We start from the raw sequence: 21,678 nt of genomic DNA on the forward strand, positions 1-21,678 counted from the left end.
ATTACTAAAAACTGATTGGCTTAGAGACCAGTGAGGCGGGGTGAAGGATGAGGTTGAGGAAATTAGCATACTGGAGGGTCATAAATGTGACATGTTATGAAAAGTCTTGGTGCTGAGAACCTCTTTATATAGACATTTGTTTTGCACTCACGGTAGCCGCCTGGTCTATCTCAAACATCAGCATTTTACAACATTTTATTTAGCCTTTATTTGAGCAGGGAGTCCCACTGAGATCAAGGTATCTTTTGCAAGGGGGCTCTGCCTTATCTGGTATTCAGATAAGAATAGGTAGACAGTATTGAAAAAGAAGTCAGGAACCTATTTGTTGCACTTTTGGATCTCCTAGCTGAACTCAGAGGTGGGGGTTGCCTGCAGGTCAAGTACTGAGGTGAGGTTGTACAAAGAGCAGTTATTTCAGACGGAGGACTGTGCCCTGCAGACTGCAGTACATCGCCACCAGAACCAAACAAGCAGAGCCTGCCAGTTTTCACTCCAGAAGGAGACATTTAAAGGGATTTTTCTTTAACTTTCATTAAGACTTCATGTCACGCCAAAAAAAACGTTAAAAGGGACAAACAAGCCAGCTTCTCTGCGCTAAGACCGAACCCAGGCGAGCAGTCCCCGATGAGGCTGGAGGCCGCGGCAAGGATGGACCTTATCAAGAAGCTATGGAGAGCACGCAAGCTGATCCTGGTGGTGCTGATCCCGCTGTCGCTGCTGCCGTTGCCCCTCATCCACCCCACCAGCGTGAGTACCCGACTTCATCATATCATATCACTAGCATGACTAATATTGCGCATGGGTAGGCTATCGGCATTGTTCTTCCGAGTTAGCGTACAGTACATGAAGCAGAATCAAATTGGGGGTGAGAACAGCTGTAAGTGTCTTTATGATTATATTTAACCATAATACATACCCACAGTGCAAATATTTCGATGTACCTCATATTCTATTAATGCTTTGCTGATGGAGACTTGTTTTACGCATTATTTAAGCTATCGGCGTCTGTGCGTAAAGTGCACCATTTCGCGTGTTTACACTTCACAGTAGGGTGCATTGTTGTACAGCGGTTGGCACCACAGGCGGCTGGGAGAAGGGGAATCTGTGCCAAGCTATTAGGTTATATAACTCAGCTCAGCTATGTGGGGACGGGTCTGGTCGTTCTGTTTGCCTAGAACCACCTGCGGTTCCAGAATGCCCTCTCACCAATTACAGAATTTGTCAAGTTCAGAGAGGGACAGAACAATGGAGCATGTGGCCAGCTGCAGCTACAGAACCCCTCATGCTCTGTTTTCCTGTGTCAGCCTGAGAGAATTGTACTAATGTGCCTCTCTGGGTTCAAACCCAGGTTTTTTTTACACCGGGACTGTGTTAGCCCACTGAACTAAATCCTAGTCTTCAGGGTCCTTATTCATTATGATCTAAATCGCTAAACTGATCCTGAATCAGCACTCCTAGTCTGAGACGCTTTATGAGTACTGGCCCCTGGTCTCAGGGGCCAGTAGGGATCGTCCTTATCTCTGACAGCAGGATGAACTCAGCTCCTTGGGGTTTGAGTCAGGAGAAAATAATGTCTGTCTAATGAGCAGATTAACTGACTGAACTGTGTTCAGAGATTATCAGTAGAGATCATCATATGAAGGAATGCAAAACAGTGTTTCTTTTTAATCATCGTTGTTTCTCCAGAGGAAGATAAGGGTTGAATTGGCCTAATGAGTGAATCCATTCTTTCTGTAGTCATCTGGAAAAAAAATCTCACAGTCAACACTGATGAACGGTTATCCAGATTAATCATCTTTATAAAAGCATTTGGCCTTGAAGAAGAGATAACATGAATGCCTGAAAAGCCATCTTCTTTCGTTGATCTCGTCACTCACTTAAGGGTCATGTTGAGGCATGGTCTGAAAGGTGAAGTGACAATGCAACCTCCAGATGTGGACAGAAACTGTCTGCTGAGTCACCTTTGACCTCTTGAGAAGTGCTTGCTCATTGCAGTGAAATATCACACAGTCCATCCATACACATGCCAGATTGGAGAAACAAATTGAGCAATTGACCATTTAGAAACATATTTCCCTACTATCTAACCAAACGAAACCTGTCGGTAAATACGAGATACCCCATGATCGCCTCAATAACCCAGTTCTCTGATGAAACTGGAAAAAGGATGAGATTTTGAGTGAGTTTATTGATTCATTGAAAGTCCATTCATTGCATGGCAGTTCTCTACTGTGTGACAACCTCTGATCAATGATCTCTTGGGATCACTGATTGTCTCTGTCCCCAGTCTCCTGAATGACCGAGATCAGACATCACATCCCGTATCTGACAAACACTAACTACTGGGAGATAGTCAGGATCACCTCAGTTTCCTGGGGCAAAAGCTGGGGGCGCTTTCCCTGTGGCCAAAGTACATTATTACTGGACATGCCCAGTAGATCACAGAAAGGGGGTGTTGTGTTCCCACCTGGGGCAGTGTGGTCAGGACTGGGCATGTCCAGTAGGGCACATGTGGAGAACATGCCCAGGCAGGTGCTAGTGGCCAGGGTTGGTGGCTGCTGCCTCAAAGGCACCATAGAGGGGCCAAATAGTCTCTGTGTGATACACAGCAATATTCAACATTGTTTTCAATGAGCGGTTACACTACCAGTGTGTGTATGTGTGTGTGTGCATAGCTGGACAGTCCGATGGCGTGTGTGTGTATGTATAGCTGATATATTGCCAGACCCCTTCACCTCGCTGGCTAGACATCCTCTACTCGACCGGGAGTTACACGTTTACGCTAGTCAGACAAGAGCCTGACACATCACCTGTATGCCACATATTATGGAAAGGGGAGATTTCTAAGGCTTCCTCACTTACGCATGATAAGTTACCGCTGGTTTACTGTACAATGTGACCACCACTGGTCCTACGGGACGTAGGAGTACTGTACGCTACCCCGTCTATGGTAACCAAGGATCATTCAGTGTGAGGATCATTCAATGTGGTCAAAGATATTCATCTATTTGAGATGAAAAGCTGCCTCAAGTTTCCAGAAAGCAAAAATGTTAAACAGGTACGTTTGAATGAAGGACATAACAAATCCCATTTTGATTAGACTGTTAGATTGGAATTCGGATGGGCTCTTTCACAAACTGAGCACATTCTCCATTGTTTCCATGGCAAATAAATGGTGCTGAAAGGTGAATAAGGAACACAGAGGTTCGGTCTCACGGTAACTTAGGAACTTGATAGATGCACACACACACGCGCTACTATTTGAATGTTTTTAAATGTGTGTAAATTGTAAAGTCTTTTGTCTGTGATGTATTTTGCGTTATGTGTCAGACCCCAGTAGGACTAGCTGTCTCCATTGGTGTCAGGTCATGGGGATCCTAATCAATCAAATCCAATCAAACCCTAACCCTAATCACTTTCTTTCAGGCAGCAGTGTTATTGCACTCCGATAAACTCAGACATATGAACCCTGACAATATGTGGGACCTAGAAATGAGTTTGTTTGACCAGCATTTCACATCAAGTTTAACATTGACATATATGAAATAATTGACCGTGCTTTTATGATGAGAAACGTTAGGATACAATACAGGCATAAATGTATGAGGTATGGCCCTTGGCAAACTGCATTGTTGCATAAAAGCCCAATCCCTTGTCTCTTCCCTATGTCTCACCCCCTGTGTCTCTGTCCCCGGTGTCTCTGTCCCATGTAGGAGGCCTGCTGTGCGTACGTGTTGATAGTGACAGCGGTGTACTGGGTGTCAGAGGCTGTACCCCTGGGAGCTGCTGCCCTCGTACCAGCCTTCCTATACCCGCTGTTCGGAGTGCTCAAGTCCAGCGAGGTCAGTAAACTATCACTCACTCTAATCTCTCTTTTTCTCGCTCTCTGCTAAGGGCACTGAGGAACAGGGGCGCACACACACATATACACTGAAAAAAAACATAAACAGAACATGCAACCATTTAAAATATTTTACTGAGTTACAGTTCATATAAGGAAGTCAGGCATTCAAAATATATTCATTAGGCCCTAATCGATGGATTTCACATGACTTGGTCACAGATACCTTTAAAAAAAAAAAGTAGGGGCGTGGATCAGAAAACCAGTCAGTATCGGGTGTGTCCACCATTTGCCTCACGCTGCGCGACACATCTCCTTTGCATAGTTGATCAGGCTGTTGATTGTGGCCTGTGGAATGTTGTCCCACTCCTCTTCAATGGCTGTGTGAAGTTGCTGGATATTGGCGGGAACTAGATCCCTGTCATACACGTCGATCCAGTGCATCGCAAACATGTTCAATGGGTGACATCTCTGGTGAGTTTGCAGGCCATGGAAGAACTGGGACATTTTTAGCTTCCAGGAATTATGCACAGATCCTTGCGACATGGGGCGGCGGATGAATGGCATGACAATGGGCCTCGGGATCCCATCAGAATATCCCTCTGCATTCAAATTGCCATCGATAAAATGCAGTTGTGTTCACTGCCCTAGCATATGCCTGCCCATAGCATATCCTCACCGCCACGATGGTGCACTTTGTTGACAACATTGACATCAGCAATCCGCTCGCCCACACAACATCATACACATGGTCTGTGTTTGTGAGGCCGCTTGCACGTACTGACAAATTCTCTCGGTTTATGGTAGAGACATTTACATTAAATTATCTGGCAACAGCTCTGGTGGACATTCCTGCAGTGAGCACGACAATTGCACGCTCCCTCAAAACTTGAGACATCTGTGGCATTGTTCTGTGTGACAAAACTGCACAGCCTTTTATTGTCCCCAGCACAAAGTGCACCTGTGTAATGATCATGCTGTTTAATCAGCTTCTTAATATGCAACACCTGTCAAGTAGATTGATTATCTTGGCAAAGGAGAAATGTTCACTAACAGGGATGTAAACAAATTTGTGCACAAAATATTAGAGAAATAAGCATTTTGTGCATATGGAACATTTCTGGGATCTTTTATTTCAGCTCATGAAACATGGGACCAATACTTTACATCTTGCATTTGTCTTATTTTTGTTCAGTGTACAAACACACAAATGTACATTCAAACCAAAAATATGTATTTTCTAATAATTCTTGTTCAACTGTAGATACGGTAATCTGAGCACCTGACTCCCACCAAGGCCGAATGAACTTGTATGTATTTAACTAGGCAATTCAGTTAAGAACTAATTCTTATTTACAATGACGGCCTACCAAAGGCAAAAGGCCTCCTACAGGGATGGGATTAGAAATGAAAATGTATTAAATGAAAATCTAGGACAAACACACACAGCTACATGTGTGGACCAGATGGATGTGAAGCGTATGGATGGATGCTTTATAGGAAGAACCTGAGAAGTCCTGTCCCATTGCTTTGTAATGCCTCTGTGATGACTGAAAGGGAAGTAGGTTGACACCTGGTTTACACCCGCTAACTCGCTAGATGTAGCCTCACGCGTGAACTAACAACCACAGACGATGTACTTGTACAGCACCGTCTAAGGTGTTTCTAAAGGCTTCATGAAGTCTTAAACGTTATCCTTCATTCATTATCCTTATCCTTATCCTTCATTCATTCATTATCCTTTCACCTATACTCTAAATTCTCCATCCTCCTCTCTTGTTATGTGAAGAGATGGTCATGATGTCACAGACCCATGTAAACATGTGAGTAACGTCATCAGATCATCAGTTATCACGAGGTGTCTGTATGCTAACGTCTAATATAATACAGGAAGCATGGTCGTCAGAACCTCTCTGTCCGTCTCCAGTGAAACACTTATCACTGAGATGATGGCCTAATGTACTGATCAAAGTAACCTATTAACCCCTGCTGGACAGGAAATGGTCTGTCATTAAACCAACCCAAAGTGGTCCCAATGACCACCATTAATGGTTCCCTCTCCTCACTATGTCAGTGTTACATAAAAAAAATAACCACTGAGTTGCTCATGTGATCTGATCGCATGGACAAAACCTGCCAAAGAAGGCTATTAGTGTTATTATAAGCTCTTGTAATCGTGTTTGGTAAATATCCACGTTTTTCTGCAACTCTTTGCTCTGATGACTAGACTTGTGTACTGTACTTAGTGCAGCTCTCTCACACCTCACCTTGCCTCGCCAATGGGATTGCTTTACCTCAGTTTTAACCTGGCACAAACAAGAAGGTGTTACGTGGAAAACCTTCCCCCTGCTCACTCTCGTGCCGTGCTATGAGTTTTGGGTCACATTTTTGGTTCGTATGCCTCCAATTGCAAATGTTTGGAAAGGAGCAAAGCTCAGACGTGTTGATCCAACTGATCCATCTGAGCCCATCCTGGAGTACAGTATGTTCTTCTCAGAACTCAACCGGTTCTGATTAAAAATGAGAACTAGACAGAGACTGGAGAGAAGTCATGGTGGTTAGGAATATCTAGTCTAGTTCCAATAATCACAAAAGGTCAGTTCTCTGTAGTTAGAGGTCATGACCTGTGGTGGTATACAACAATATACTGACTAGTGACCATGTCAATACAGGATTTTTTGGGGACAAACATGAACATATAAGAGGTCAAAGTAAACATTTTTTTAAATGAATCCAGGTGTGTGTTCGTGCGAGCCACATGTAAGGGTTGAGTGTATATGTACGTATAGAGTGCTATAAATACTGTGTGGTTGTCTTTGGTACAGGTAGCTGCAGAGTACTGTAAGGACACCACTCTGCTGCTGATGGGGGTGATCTGTCTGGCGGCCTCCATAGAGAAATGGAACCTCCACAAACGCATCGCTTTACGCATGGTCATGATTGCCGGAGCCAAGCCTGGCATGTAAGTACGCAGCTACCATGACACACACGTGCGTGCACACACGCAAGCATATATAAATCAATTACACACACCCTCAACTTCTCCTCTCTCCTGTGTGTATCCTCAGGTTGGTGCTGGGTTTCATGTGCTGTACGGTCTTCCTGTCCATGTGGCTCAGTAACACCTCCACTACTGCCATGGTGATGCCCATCGCTGAGGCCGTCCTGCAGCAGCTCATCAGCACCGGCGTGGCCGACACCCAGGAAGACTCCGAAACCGTCGAGGCCACCGAGGACGACTGCCTCGGCGGTATGGCTGCCCTTTCACTGCCTGCAGTAAACATCAGAGACATGATAAATTGTGCATCACTATAATCGTTAAACGGTTTTATTTTGCTCCTTTGCAGACAAGGAAGAGAATCTAGAAAAGAACCAACTAGAGCGTCTGTATCGCAGAGACAGGTAAGACCTGGGGAGCTTCTGAGACAGTCACTGAAGAATCACATACGATACGGTCTTGCAGTCCACATCATGAAAACAACTCCAGTGTTATGGTTTTGAACGTGTTGTGTTTTATCCACAGCTGCGTGAAGCAGGAGCTCTGCACTCTGACTGAGGTGAGAACATAAACCTTTGAAAATCTGTGTAAAAATATCTGTTGTTCCATTTTCTTACTTCAACGTTAATTCTCCATTGTGTGTTTTGTTCTCTCAGTTGCCGACTGTGGAGACTAACGGGGCTGGTAGGAAGGCCAGTAAGACCAGTCTGGGCCAATTGTCCCTAAAGCAGACCAACGGACAACTGCCATCGGTCAGTAGACAAACTCACTACACTCAGAGGCATAACCAGGGTTTGAGTTTTGGTGAAGCTCGGAAAGGCAGACCTTAGCGGTTAGAGCGTTGGGCCAGTAACTGAACGGTTGCTAGATCGAATCCCCAAGCTGACAAGGTAAAACTCTGTCGTTCTGCCCCTGAACAAGGCAGTTAACCCACTGTTCCTAGGCCATCATTGTAAATAAGAATTTGTTCTTAACTGACTTGCCTAGTTAAATAAAGGTCAAATAAAATACATTAAAATCAATACCCAATATATATTTTTTAAAAGTTGAAGCTAATTTATTGCTATTTGGAAAACAGCAAAAACGAGCAAAAATGACCCCAGACATTATCACCTTGGCTGCTGTAGGTTAATTCACCTCAATCAATCTACAAACACATCTGTAATGTTATACCCCTGAAAGGAAAGAAATTATCAACAGCCACATCACTGGCTGTTTTAGTAGCCTACTCTCTGTAAAGCAACATTTTTATGAGAACGTAGTATCCTTGGGACGTCCCTACCCCATTGAGTTGACATTTAAAATGGTTAAGGTTAGGGTTAGGTAGGGGTTTTGGCACCTTAATTGGGGAGGACGGGCTCGTGGTAATGGCTGGAGCGGAATTAGTGTAATGCTATCAAATAAAACAACTCCACTATCACATGGTTTCCATGTGTTTGATTCCATTCCATTTGCTCTGTTCCAGCCATCATTATGAGCCGTCCTCCCCTCAGCAGCCTCCACTGATCTACATACACTGCTCAAAAAAAATAAAAAATAACACATCCTAGATCTGAATGAATGAAAGATTCTTAAATACTTTTTTCTTTACATAGTTGAATTTGCTGACAACAAAATCACACAAAAAATATCAATGGAAATCAAATTTACCAACCCATGGAGGTCTGGATTTGGAGTCACACTCAAAATTAAAGTGGAAAGCCACACTACAGGCTGATCCAACTTTGATGTAATGTCCTTAAAACAAGTCAAAATGAGGCTCAGTAGTGTGTGTGGCCTCCACGTGCCTGTATGACCTCCCTACAACACCTGGGCATGCTCCTGATGAGGTGGCGGATGGTCTCCTGAGGGAAGTCCTTCCAGACCTGGACTAAAGCATCCGCCAACTCCTGGACAGTCTGTGGTGCAACGTGGCCTTGGTGGATGGAGCGAGACATGATGTCCCAGATGTGCACATTTGGATTCAGGTCTGGGGAACGGGCGGGCCCGTCCATAGCATCAATGCCTTCCTCTTGCAGGAACTGCTGACACACTCCAGCCACATGAGGTCTAGCATTGTCTTGCATTAGGAGGAACCCAGGGCCAACCGCACCAGCATATGGTCTCACAAGGGGTCTGAGGATCTCATCTCGGTACCTCTGGCGAGCACATGGAGGGCTGTGAGGCCCCCCAAAGAAATGCCACCCCACCCCACACCATGGCTGACCTACCGCCAAACCGGTCATGCTGGAGGATGTTGCAGGCAGCAGAACGTTCCCACTGGAGTCTCCAGACTCTGTCACGTCTGTCACGTGTTCAGTGTTAACCTGCTTTCATCTGTGAAGAGCACAGGGCGCCAGTGGCGAATTTGCCAATCTTGGTGTTCTCTGGCAAATGCCAAACGTCCTGCACGGTGTTGGGCTGTAAGCACAACCCCCACCTGTGGACGTCGGGCCCTCATACCACCCTCATGGAGTCTGTTTCTGACCGTTTGAGCAGACTTGCACATTTGTGGCCTGCTGGAGGTCATTTTGCAGGGCTCTGGCAGTGCTCCTCCTGCTCCTCCTTGCACAAAGGCGGAGATAGCGGTCCTGCTGCTGGGTTGTTGCCCTCCTCCACGTCTCCTGATGTACTGGCCTGTCGCCTGGTAGCGCCTCCATGCTCTGGACACTACGCTGACAGACACAGCAAACCTTCTTGCCACAGCTCGCATTGATGTGCCATCCTGGATGAGCTGCACTACCTGAGCCACTTGTGTGGGTTGTACACTCCGTCTCATGCTACCACTAGAGTGAAAGCACCGCCAGCATTCAAAAGTGACCAAAACATCAGCCAGGAAGCATAGGAACTGAGAAGTGGTCTGTGGTCACCACCTGCAGAACCACTCTTTATTGGGGGTGTCTTGCTAATTGCCTATAATTTCCACCTGTTGTCTATTCCATTTGCACAACAGCATGTGACATTAATTGTCAATCAGTGTTGCTTACTAAGTGAACAATTTGATTTCACACAAGTGTGATTGACTTGGAGTTACATTGTGTTGTTTAAGTGTTCCCTTTATTTTTGTGAGCAGTGTATACATATCTATACGTGACTACCAGTTGTGCACTCATTCTCAGAAAGTAGTTTTTTGTTTCTTAGGGGATGCCTGTAGACACGGCAGGAGTCGCAGGACAATTTTAAAATTGCCTTTTGACCAGCATCTCGCAAACACACTATCAGCAGCGTCTACAGCTTTGCCAACGTCTCTAGTAAGCCAACTTCGAGCTGGGGTAGTGCGTTTCACGTCTCAGGCCCTCAGTCTGTGCCGCGAGAGGGAAGAGTTAGCCGTTTGAGAGAGTGGTCAATGTACTGCTAAAAAAATGCAAATCCAGGAAGCAAATCCAGAGGACGCATGCGACCATAACTAACAAACCACTGTTCATGATTCCACTCATTCGCAAAGAAGCAGGCTCAATAAAAACTTGGTCAGATCAAGAATATAAGCGTTCTTAGCTTTGACCAATGCTGAGAGAAATATTTAGATTTTGACCCATCATTTATTTTCTTTATTGTGTACGAAATACAAATGTATATACATGTACATACAGTGGGGAGAACAAGTGTTTGATTCATTGCCAATTTTGCAGGTTTTCCTACTTACAAAGCATGTAGAGGTCTGTAATTTTGATCATAGGTGCACTTCAACTGTGAGAGACAGAATTTAAAACAAAATTCCAGAAAATCACATTGTATGATTTTTAAGTAATTCATTTGCCTTTTATTGCATGACATAAGTATTTGATACATCAGAAAAGCAGAACTTAATATTTGGTACAGAAACCTTTGTTTGCAATTACAGATTTCATACGTTTCCTGTAGTTCTTGACCAGGTTTGCACACACTGCAGCAAGGATTTTGGCCCACTCCTCCATACAGACCTTCTCCAGATCCTTCAGGTTTCGGGGCTGTTGCTGGGCAATACAGACTTTCAGCTCCCTCCAAAGATGTTCTATTGGGTTCAGGTCTGGAGACTGGCTAGGCCACTCCAGGACCTTGAGATGCTTCTTATGGAGGCACTCCTTAGTTGCCCTGGCTGTGTGTTTCGGGTCTTTGTCATGCTGGAAGACCCAGCCACGACCCATCTTCAATGCTCTTACTGAGGGAAGGAGGTTGTTGGCCAAGATCTCGCGACACATGGCCCCATCCATCATCCCCTCAATACGGTACAGTCGTCCTGTCCCCTTTGCAGAAAAGCATCCCCAAAGAATAATGTTTCCACCTCCATGCTTCACGGTTGGGATGGTGTTCTTGGGGTTGTACTTATCCTTCTTCTTCCTCCAAACACGGCGAGTGGAGTTTAGACCAAAAAGCTCTATTTTTGTCTCATCAGACCACATGACCTTCTCCCATTCTTCCTCTGGATCATCCAGATGGTCATTGGCAAACTTCAGACGGGCCTGGACATGTAGGATTTTAATCCATGACGGCGTAGTGTGTTACTAATTTTCTTTGAGACTGTGGTCCCAGCTCTCTTCAGGTCATTGACCAGGTCCTGCCATGTAGTTCTGGGCTGATCCCTCACCTTCCTCATGATCATTGGTGCCCCACAAGGTGAGATCTTGCATGGAGCTCCAGACCGAGGGTGATTGACCGTCATCTTGAACTTCTTCCATTTTCTAATAATTGCGTCAACAGTTGTTGCCTTCTCACCAAGCTGCTTGCCTATTGTTCTGTAGCCCATCCCAGCCTTGTGCCGGTCTACAATTTTATCCCTGATGTCCTTACACAGCTCTCTGGTCTTGGCCATTGTGGAGCGGTTGGAGTTTGTTTGATTGAGCGTGTGGACAGGTGTCTTTTATACAGGTAACGAGTTCAAACAGGTGCAGTTAATACAGGTAATGAGTGTAGAACAGGAGGGCTTCTTAAAGAAAAACTAACAGGTCTGTGAGATCCGGAATTCTTACTGGTTGGTATGTGATCAAATACTTATGTCATGCAATAAAATGCAAATGAATTACTTAAAATCATACAATGTGATTTTCTGGATTTTTGTTTTAGATTCCGTCTCTCACAGTTGAAGTGTACCTATGATAAAAATTACAGACCTCTACATGCTTTGTAAGTAGGAAAGCCGGCAAAATCTGCAGTGTATCAAATACTTGTTCTCTCCACTGCACATGTTTTTTCCTCCCCCACAAACAGTGACTCACTATACTTGCTCCTCTCTCCGTTCCAGACAGCAATCAGCATCCCAGAGCCTAAGAAGGAGAAGGAGAGCAAGAACTCTCGCTATCCCACCAAGAGAGATCATATGATCTGTAAATGTCTCTCTCTCAGCATCACATACGCAGCCACCATTGGAGGCCTCATCACCATCACGGGCACCTCCACCAACCTTATCTTCGCTGAACAGTTCAACAAGTAAGCTACATTACCATACACTGCATTGAATGCAGTTCAATAAGTACAATACCTGGTAAATACCCCATGGCCTATCAATACACTATCAGACAAATATCCCATGTGTAACAGTATTTCCAACCTGGGCTCGAACCAGAGACCCTCTGAACATATCGAAAACAGGCACCCACGAAGCATCGTCACCTATCGCGCCACAAAAGCCACGGCCCTCACAGAGCAAGGGGAAAAAAACGTTCAAAGTCTCCGAGCATATGACGTCACCAATTGAAACGCTACCAGTGTGCACCGCTAAATAGCTAGCTAGCTCACACTGGTCACACATAGTCTATTAATATCAAATCAAATTGATTTATTTTGCCCTTCTTACATCAGCTGATATATCAAAGTGCTGTACAGAAACCCAGCCTAAAACCTCAAACAGCAAGCAATGCAGGTGTAGAAGCACGGTGGCTAGGAAAAACTCCCTAGAAAGGCCAAAACCTAGGAAGAAACCTAGAGGAACCAGGCTATGAGGGGTGGCCAGTCCTCTTCTGGCTGTGCCGGGTGGAGATTATAACAGAACATGGCCAAGATGTTCAAATGTTCATAGATGACCAGCATGGTCAAATAGTAAGGACTGTGAACAGGTCAGGGTTCCATAGCCGCAGGCAGAACAGTTGAAACTGTAGCAGCAGCACGGCCAGGTGGACTGGGGACACCAAGGAGTCATCATGCTAGGTAGTCCTGTTGCATGGTCCTAGGGCTCAGGTCCTCCGAGAGAGAGAGAGAGAGAGAGAGAGAGAGAGAGAGAAAGAAAGCAATGTTACGTAACTGAAAAAAAGCTGGAAAGAAACAATCTTGATATGTTCGTCAAAAGAGAGATCAGGGTCCAGAGTAACACCGAGGTCCTTCACAGTTTTATTTGAGACGACTGTACAAAAACAATAGTGGTCCTAAAACAGAACCTTGAGGAACACCGACATTTACAGTTGATTTGTCAGAGGACAAACCATTCACAGAGACAAACTGATATCTTTCCGACAGATAAGATCTAAACCAGGCCAGAACTTGTCCGTGTAGACCAATTTGGGTTCCCAATCTCTCCAAAAGAATGTGGTGATCTATGGTATCAAAAGCAGCACTAAGGTCTAGGAGCATGAGGACAGATGGAGAGCCTGGGTCTGACGCCATTAAAAAGTAATTTACCACCTTCACATGTGCAGTCTCAGTGCTATGATGGGGTCTAAAACCAGACTGAAGCATTTCGTATACATTGTTTGTCTTCAGGAAGGCAGTGAGTTGCAGTGCAACAGCTTTTTCAAAAAAAATTTAGAGGAATGGGAGATTCGATATAGGCAGATGGTTTTTTATATTTTCTGGGTCAAGGTTTGGCTTTTTCAAGAGAGGCTTTATTACTGCCACTTTTAGTGAGTTTGGTACACACTCAGTGGATGAAGAGTCGTTTATTTTGTTCAACATAGGAGGGCCAAGCTCTTTCAGTCGTTTAGTTGGAATAGGGTCCAGTATGCAGCTTGAAGGTTTATAGAGGCCATGATTATTTTCATCATTGTGTCAAGAGATATAGTACTAAAACACTTGAGTGTCTCCCTTGATCCTAGGTCCTGGCAGAGTTGTGCAGACTCAGGACAACTGAGCTTTGGAGGAATACGCAGATTTAAAGAGGAGTCCGTAATTTGCTTTCTAATGATCATGATCTTTTCTTCAAAGATTTTCATGAATTTATTACTGCTGAAGTGAAAGCCATCCTCTCTTGGGGAATGCTGCTTTTTAGTTAGCTTTGCGACAGTATCAAAAATACATTTAGGATTGTTTTATTTTCCTCTATTAAGCCGGAAAAATAGGATGATCGAGCAGCAGTTCGGTGTGGCGCCATTTCCGTTCCAATTTTCTGGTAGCTTGCTTCAGAGCTCGGGTATTTTCTGTATACCATGGAGCTAGTTTTTTATAAGAAATGTTTTTAGTTTTTAGGGGTGCAACTGCATCTAGGGTATTGCGTAAGGTTAAATTGAGTTCCTCAGTTAGGTGGTTAACTGATTTTTGTTCTCTGACATCCTTGGGTAGGCAAAGGGAGTCTGGAAGGGCATCAAGGAATCTTTGGGTTGTCTGAGAATGTATGTAGCATGACATTTGATGCTCCTTGGTTGGGGTCTGAGTAGATTATTTGTTGTGTTTGCAAACATAATAAAATGGTGGTCCGATAGTCCAGGATTATGAGGAAAAACATTAAGATCCACAACATTTATTCCATGGGACAAAACTACATCCAGAGTATGACTGTGGCAGTGAGTAGGTCCGGAGACATGTTGGACAAAACCCACTGAGTCGATGATGGCTCCGAAAGCCTTTTGGAGTGGATCTGTGGACTTTTCCATGTGAATATTAAGGTCACCAAAAATTTGAATATTATCTGCTATGACTACAAGGTCCGATAGGAATTCAGGGAACTCAGTGAGGAACGCTGTATATGGCCCAGGAGGCCTGTAAACAGTAGCTATAAAAAGTGATTGAGTAGGCTGCATAGATTTCATGACTAGAAGCTCAAAAGACGGAAACGTCAGGTTTTTTTGTAAATTGAAATTTACTAATCGGAAATGTTAGCAACACCTCCGCCTTTGCGGGATGCACGGAGGATATAGTCACTAGTGTAACCTGGAGGTGAGGCCTCATTTAACACAGTAAATTCATCAGGCTTAAGCCATGTTTCAGTCAGGCCAATCACATCAAGATTATGATCAGTGATTAGTTCATTGACTATAACTGCCTTGGAAGTGAGGGATCTAACATTAAGTAGCCCTATTTTGAGATGTGAGGTATCACGATCTCTTTCAATAATTTCAGGAATGGAGGAGGTCTTTATTCTAGTGAAATTGCTAAGGCGAACACCGCCATGTTTAGTTTTGCCCAACCTAGGTCGAAGCACATACACGGTATCAATGTGGATAGCTGAGCTGACTACACTGACTATGCTAGTGGCAGACTCCACTAAGCTGGCAGGCTGGCTAACAGCCTACTGCCTGGCCTGCACCCTATTTCATTATGGAGCTAGGGGAGTTAGAGCCCTGTCTATGTTGGTAGATAAGATGTGAGCACCCCTCCAGCTAGGATGGAGTCCGTCACTCCTCAACAGGCCAGGTTGGTCCTGTTTGTGGGTGAGTCCCAGAAAGAGGGCCAATTATCTACAAATTCTATCTTATGGGAGGGGCAGAAAACAGTTTACAACCAGCGATTGAGTTGTGAGACTGCTGTAGAGCTCATCACTCCCCCTAACTGGGAGGGGGCCAGAGACAATTACTCGATGCCGACACATCTTTCTAGCTGATTTACACGCTGAAGCTACAGTGCCTTGCGAAAGTATTCGGCCCCCTTGAACTTTGCGACCTTTTGCCACATTTCAGGCTTCAAACATAAAGATATAAAACTGTATTTTTTTGTGAAGAATCAACAACAAGTGGGACACAATCATGAAGTGGAACGACATTTATTGGATATTTCAAACTTTTTTAACAAATCAAAAACTGAAAAATTGGGCGTGCAAAATTATTCAGCCCCTTTACTTTCAGTGCAGCAAACTCTCTCCAGAAGTTCAGTGAGGATCTCTGAATGATCCAATGTTGACCTAAATGACTAATGATGATAAATACAGTCCACCTGTGTGTAATCACCAGATAATTAGACAATGTCGGCTACCCATCTGCCTATTGGCTTATTTACATATTCAAGCCTTTCTCAAAATGAAACACTGCCCCTTTAATTTTGACAAAAGCTTTTCACGGCAATGGCTTTTTAAAAACCGCTTGAAATGTAGCTTACACATTTTGTGTTGTTGTAGGAAGCAGTAACTCCCCATTGCTGACCTATACTTATCTATAACTGGCATAATAACTCGCTAACTAGCAAAGAATATCAACAAATGTGCACACCAGCCAATAGAATTCTACTCCGTTTCGCTCTGGCTCTGCCTACAACAAAATCACACACTCAATCTTGCAAAGTGAGATTTGTTTTGGTTTGTTGCATTGAAACGGGCCTAATTATAATGTTGATTCGGTCATAGAAAAAAACGTTGATCTATATAGCTCAAACTAATCATGCAAATTCAGCGAATTTCAAGTGTCCCTACTCCGCATGGCATTTCTTCTGGGCTGCAGGCCTGGAGGAAGTGCGCGGCACCAGCGCAGTTTAGAGGGAACATAGAATTATACATGTCATGTTTAACTCAGTGACAGAGGGTGTCAGGGTCCATAGGAAACAAAAGGACAAAGAAGCCTGGGATTGATGGATTGAAGGATTGGTGTAAACCCTCTCAACAATCCAACAAAGCCGATTTCCTGGGCACTTTAATAAACCAGCTAGGCTAAGCCAGGGAAAACGGACTCTTTTCATGTAAAAGTAACTCGGACTGTAAATATCAGACTTCCTTCTCTCCCAGTCTATCCCCCTCCTTTCCTCCCTTCCCAGTGCAAGTAAAATATGTGAGACCCTGCTTAGCAACTCCTTCACGTCTAGCCCGGTCAAACTGGGGCCCAGATTGGTAAAGGACAGCTCTGTGAGCCAGGGGGTTTGCTGGTGATCCCCCAAAAGATGATTTATTGTCTTGAGTAGCTATAACAGGTCCACACTGGTGAAACCTAACCCTGTAGGCATTTGTATCCTGCTATTGCGGGAACAGAGACTTCCAACAGAGCAATGTTCACAACAACACCAGACCAGACCCATCCTCTTCAACACCAGTATGCAGATTTTGTCAAAGCAGTCAATCATCTGCAAAATTATTTAGAATTATTAGTATTAAATTATATTGATAGTCAAATGTGGTAATAGAAATAACTAATGATACTCAATATATTCTGCCTTGCACCTAATATGCAATGAGACCAGACTCCAAAAGATTCCCTCAACATCAATAGTCATTACTTCAGGATTTTGGGATACTTCAGGATTTTGGCAATTAAGCCCTTTATCGACCTCCCCAGAGTCCGATGTACTCATGAATAGCATTTTTATATCTGCACACAGAGGCATAAAATTGATATCTGTACAAGTCCATCTGACTGTGTGTGTGTAAACAGGACCTTGGCCGGTACTTCCACATGGAAAAAGGAATGAAACCCCTCAATAACCCTTGACCGCAGACAGTGTGTGTGTGGGGAGGGGGGGGGGGGGGGCAAGATATCGAACAGCAGAGCAAGTATACGAAGAAGAAGCAGCGAGTCAGCTTGTCTTTCAGCAAACAGAGATATTACCATATCTCTTCCCAGTATTGACAACTACTAGATATCCTTCCACATAGGCCAGAGGCAGAAAATAGACCTGAACGTATTCTTTGTGTGGTCAATTTTTGTATTTTTTATTTTATGTCACCTTTATTTAACCAGGTAGGCTAGTTGAGAACAAGTTCTCATTTACAACTGCGACCTGGCCAAGATAAAGCATAGCAGTGTGAACAGACAACACAGAGTTACACATGGAGTAAACAATTAACAAGTCAATAACACAGTAGAAAAAATAAAAAAAGAGTCTATATACATTGTGTGCAAAAGGCATGAGGATGTAGGCGAATAATTACAATTTAGCAGATTAACACTGGAGTGATAAATGATCAGATGGTCATGTACAGGTAGAGATACTTGTGTGCAAAAGAGCAGAAAAGTAAATAAATATAAACAGTATGGGGATGAGGTAGGTAAATTGGGTGGGCTATTTACCGATAGACTATGTACAGCTGCAGCGATCGGTTAGCTGCTCAGATAGCAGATGTTTAAAGTTGGTGAGGGAGATAAAAGTCTCCAACTTCAGCGATTTTTGGGTCTTCAAACCCAGAACTACAATCTCCCGTAATTCCATCAGATGCTCCATTGGGTTCTGGGGGAGATGTATGAGATAAGATACTAACGAGACTAGTGAAGTCTCCACCCCTCTTAAAGGAAACTCTAAACCAAAGCCCCTCCACTTCCCAAAAATATTCTGCTTCAAATCTGTGCTTCAAATCCAAGCCCACATTTGAAGCACAACCTTCACCCAACCCTGAAACATCTAAATAACCAGTGCCAGAAAACATCGGAGCAACTGTTTCTCTTTTGTTGTCGCATCCATTTGGTCTGTCCACGAGAGATTACCCTGCAACTAGCAGTCCCTCACCATAGACATGACACCAAAAAGGTCAGATTCTGAACCTCTTGGCTAGATTGCTGGTGTTATACTATGAGGACAATACCCTTACCGATTGTGAGGTGCATTGGTTTAACGTTAACCGTGCTCTCTGTATCTCCTCCCATCACTAACTATTCTCTCCCTCTCTCTCCCCCCTTGCAGTCGCTACCCGGATGCGAAGGTGATCAACTTTGGGACCTGGTTCATCTTCAGTTTCCCCATCGCGATCATCATGCTGCTGCTGACCTGGGTCTGGCTGCACTTCCTCTTCCTCGGCTGCAAGTAAGCACCTCGCATGCATGCATGCGAAATGGAGGAAGACACACACACAGGAACACGCACGCGCACACACACACACACACACACACGTTGTGCAGGTATCTCAGTGATATTAACCTTATCTTGTTGTTGTGTGTCCAGTTTCAGGGAGACATGCTCGTTGAGTAAAAAGCGTAAGACGAGGAGAGAGATGCTGTCAGAGAGGAAGATCCACGACGAGTACATAAAGCTCGGGCCCATCAGGTGATTTTTAGACTCTTTTTCCAGTTATAGCTGGGACAAGAGACTAGCTGTACAGCCATATTTGAGGACTAATTGACTAAAAGCTGAATGAAAACAATAACACTGACCTGTGCATTGCCTCTCCTGTGCTGTAGCTATCCAGAGGTGGTGACAGGAGTGTTCTTCATCCTGATGACTCTGCTGTGGTTCACCAGAGAACCGGGCTTCGTACCCGGGTGGACGTCGCTGTTCGAGAAGTGCGTAGCCACCCTTTTGTAGTGTACTATCAAAGGGGGGGAAAATGGCGCACTATTAACGGAATAGGGTACCATTCCAAATGCAGTCTCTCTCATTGAGACTAACCTCGAATAAGGAACGTTCATTTTTTTTTTAAAAACAGCCTTGTTAAATGTCGTGTTCTGTTTCCGCAGGAAAGGCTACAGGACCGACGCCACTGTCTCTGTGCTGCTGGGCTTCCTGCTCTTCCTCATCCCGGCCCGCCGGCCCTTCTCTCGGGCCCCCAGAACCACAGCAGGGGGCGGCTCCACAGAAAAAGACCCAGACCCCCTGGCCCCCATGATCACCTGGAAGGACTTCCAGAATCTCATGCCCTGGGAGATCGTCATCCTTGTGGGAGGGGGCTACGCCTTGGCTGCTGGCTGCAAGGTACCAGGTTATATAGTATACTGTACAAACATGTAGCTACTCACCACAGGGCGGATAGCTTAGGATGACAACCATCTCAAACGGCCTAGTTCATGCTGCAAGGTAACATACAGGAGCTTTAATATGGATACTAGGCTATATACACTATACCAGGGCTTCTTCAACTAGAGTTCGGAACCCAAAGTGGGCCCTGGGCATGCGAGAGGTGGGTCGCAAGTTATGAGAGTACATCTATAATCACACACTATTTCATCCTAATTTGGGTCAATAGAGGACAATTTGGGTCACGGGAGGACGGTCAATGTCTCATTTGGGTCCCGATTTGAAAAGGTTTTACAACCAAATCTCTATGTAAATGGGATGTTATAGAAGGTGCCAGACACTTTTTTTGGTTATTTCACTTTTGAGAAACTTACCCCAAACAGCAAATCACTTCCTAATTATTGTTGTGTAGTATGGGGGCCTTGAAAAAACATAAACAAAGGCTCCAGAAACACCCAAATACATCCTTTTAGAAATGACAAAGTTCTCAGTATAGTGACGCAGGTCTTTAGATGTTGTACACATGAAACGTTAGTTTCAGTTAATAAGAACAAATTCTTATTTAGAGTGGCGACCTAGGAACAGTGGGTTAACTGCCTTGTTCAGGGGCAGAACCGATTCTTACCTTCTCAGCTCGGGGATTCGATCTAGCAACCTTTCGTTTACTGACCCAACGCTCTAACCACTAGGCTACCTGCCGCCCCATTGCGGGTTACAGTATATACTGTATACACGTTACTGTGTGAGCTATGAAGTTGCGTCACAATCTATAGTACAGACATTCGGCATGGTGTGTGTCTGATCATGTGGTGTGTGTGTGTGTCTGGTCATTGTGTGTGTGTTCAGGTGTCAGGGCTTAGTGTGTGGATTGGCAGACAGCTGGAGCCGATGAGTGGTCTCCCCCCGTGGATGGTCACGCTGCTGGCCTGCCTGCTCGTCTCTGCGGTTACAGAGTTCGCCAGCAACCCTGCTACTCTCACTGTGTTCCTACCTATCCTCTCTGCTCTGGTAAGAATAACAGTCATTCTCTGTCAGTCTTCTCTACCTTTCCTCTCGATCGTCTCTGGTAAGAAGCACACTCTGCTCTAGAGAGAACCACAGTCATGGTCTATTCTCTCTTCCTTAACTATCCCCTCTATCGCTGAGAGCCCGTGAAGAAAAACCTAAACCCCATCCATCAATTTATCAGCTCGATTCCGAGTGTCCTCAAATAGCCTACACACTTCTACTCTCTTCTCTCAACATCAACACAACCATCTGCTCGCCTCCTCTCTCTGTCAATGTTATTGAAAACACTCTGAGACACCCTGTTCCTTTGCCTGACACTCAGTTATGTGACCTCTCTCCTCTCGCTCCCTCTCAGTCCGAGACCCTGAAGATCAACCCTCTCCACACACTCATCCCTGCCACCATGTGTGTGTCATTTGGGGTCATGCTGCCCGTCGGGAACCCCCCTAACGCCATAGTGTTCAGTTACGGACACGTGCAGATCAGCGACATGGTGAGACACAAACACATAAGCACCAACCCCCACTGGGACGGGACTGCACAGTGCCAAGCAGAATCAAAGGCCGTTGTTGCAATAACACGCAATTCTGCACGTTTTTACGTAACACTCCTATTATACAAGATTATAACAGATTTATTTAATAGTCATAATACCTTTTAGTGACCAGCAATCAGTCACTATAACTAGAGCCCTGTGTTCTGCGCAATCATGTGACATGCCTGGATCTGAACCTTTTCATTTACAGCTTTTTCATCAGACTGTCCGCGTTTTCCTTTTTCCATCAGATGGTCCAGCACCATCCTCAGACAATTTCCTTCATTTTTGGTGTAATTCTCATATCTGGATAAATGCACGTTTTGTCGTCACATGCTCAAGTACATTGAAATGCTTCATTTGCAAGCTCCACCCAACAGTGCCGTAATCAACATCAAAATAGTATACCTAACAAAAATATATAGAGTAAAGAAGACATGAGAAATAAGAGGACTTGCTAAGTCACATAATTGCACAAAAACACAGGGCCTTAAATAGAACACAGAGGCTCAGGCACATACTGTAGCTCTTCAATGATAAGTGAGAGAACAAGCA

At 44.5% G+C, this 21,678-nt stretch overlaps 1 protein-coding gene across 1 annotated transcript in view; it reads left to right on the forward strand.

Moving 5' to 3' along the window:
* LOC110490263 (solute carrier family 13 member 4) overlaps window positions 1-21,678 on the forward strand; it is a 23,096-nt gene continuing 1,418 nt past the window's right edge. The window contains exons 1-14 of the mRNA XM_021563554.3: window positions 1-747; window positions 3,714-3,842; window positions 6,667-6,803; window positions 6,910-7,091; window positions 7,189-7,243; window positions 7,365-7,398; window positions 7,496-7,591; window positions 12,037-12,221; window positions 18,534-18,653; window positions 18,792-18,893; window positions 19,028-19,129; window positions 19,304-19,538; window positions 20,427-20,588; window positions 20,944-21,081. Of these exons, the coding sequence (XP_021419229.1) occupies window positions 625-747; window positions 3,714-3,842; window positions 6,667-6,803; window positions 6,910-7,091; window positions 7,189-7,243; window positions 7,365-7,398; window positions 7,496-7,591; window positions 12,037-12,221; window positions 18,534-18,653; window positions 18,792-18,893; window positions 19,028-19,129; window positions 19,304-19,538; window positions 20,427-20,588; window positions 20,944-21,081 (1,800 nt within the window). The 5' untranslated portion in view covers window positions 1-624. The remainder of the gene's footprint in view (window positions 748-3,713; window positions 3,843-6,666; window positions 6,804-6,909; window positions 7,092-7,188; window positions 7,244-7,364; window positions 7,399-7,495; window positions 7,592-12,036; window positions 12,222-18,533; window positions 18,654-18,791; window positions 18,894-19,027; window positions 19,130-19,303; window positions 19,539-20,426; window positions 20,589-20,943; window positions 21,082-21,678) is intronic.

The sequence above is a fragment of the Oncorhynchus mykiss genome, chromosome 15, assembly GCF_057628025.1.
Source record: "Oncorhynchus mykiss isolate SJ-2025 chromosome 15, ASM5762802v1, whole genome shotgun sequence".
Taxonomy (NCBI): domain Eukaryota; kingdom Metazoa; phylum Chordata; class Actinopteri; order Salmoniformes; family Salmonidae; genus Oncorhynchus; species Oncorhynchus mykiss.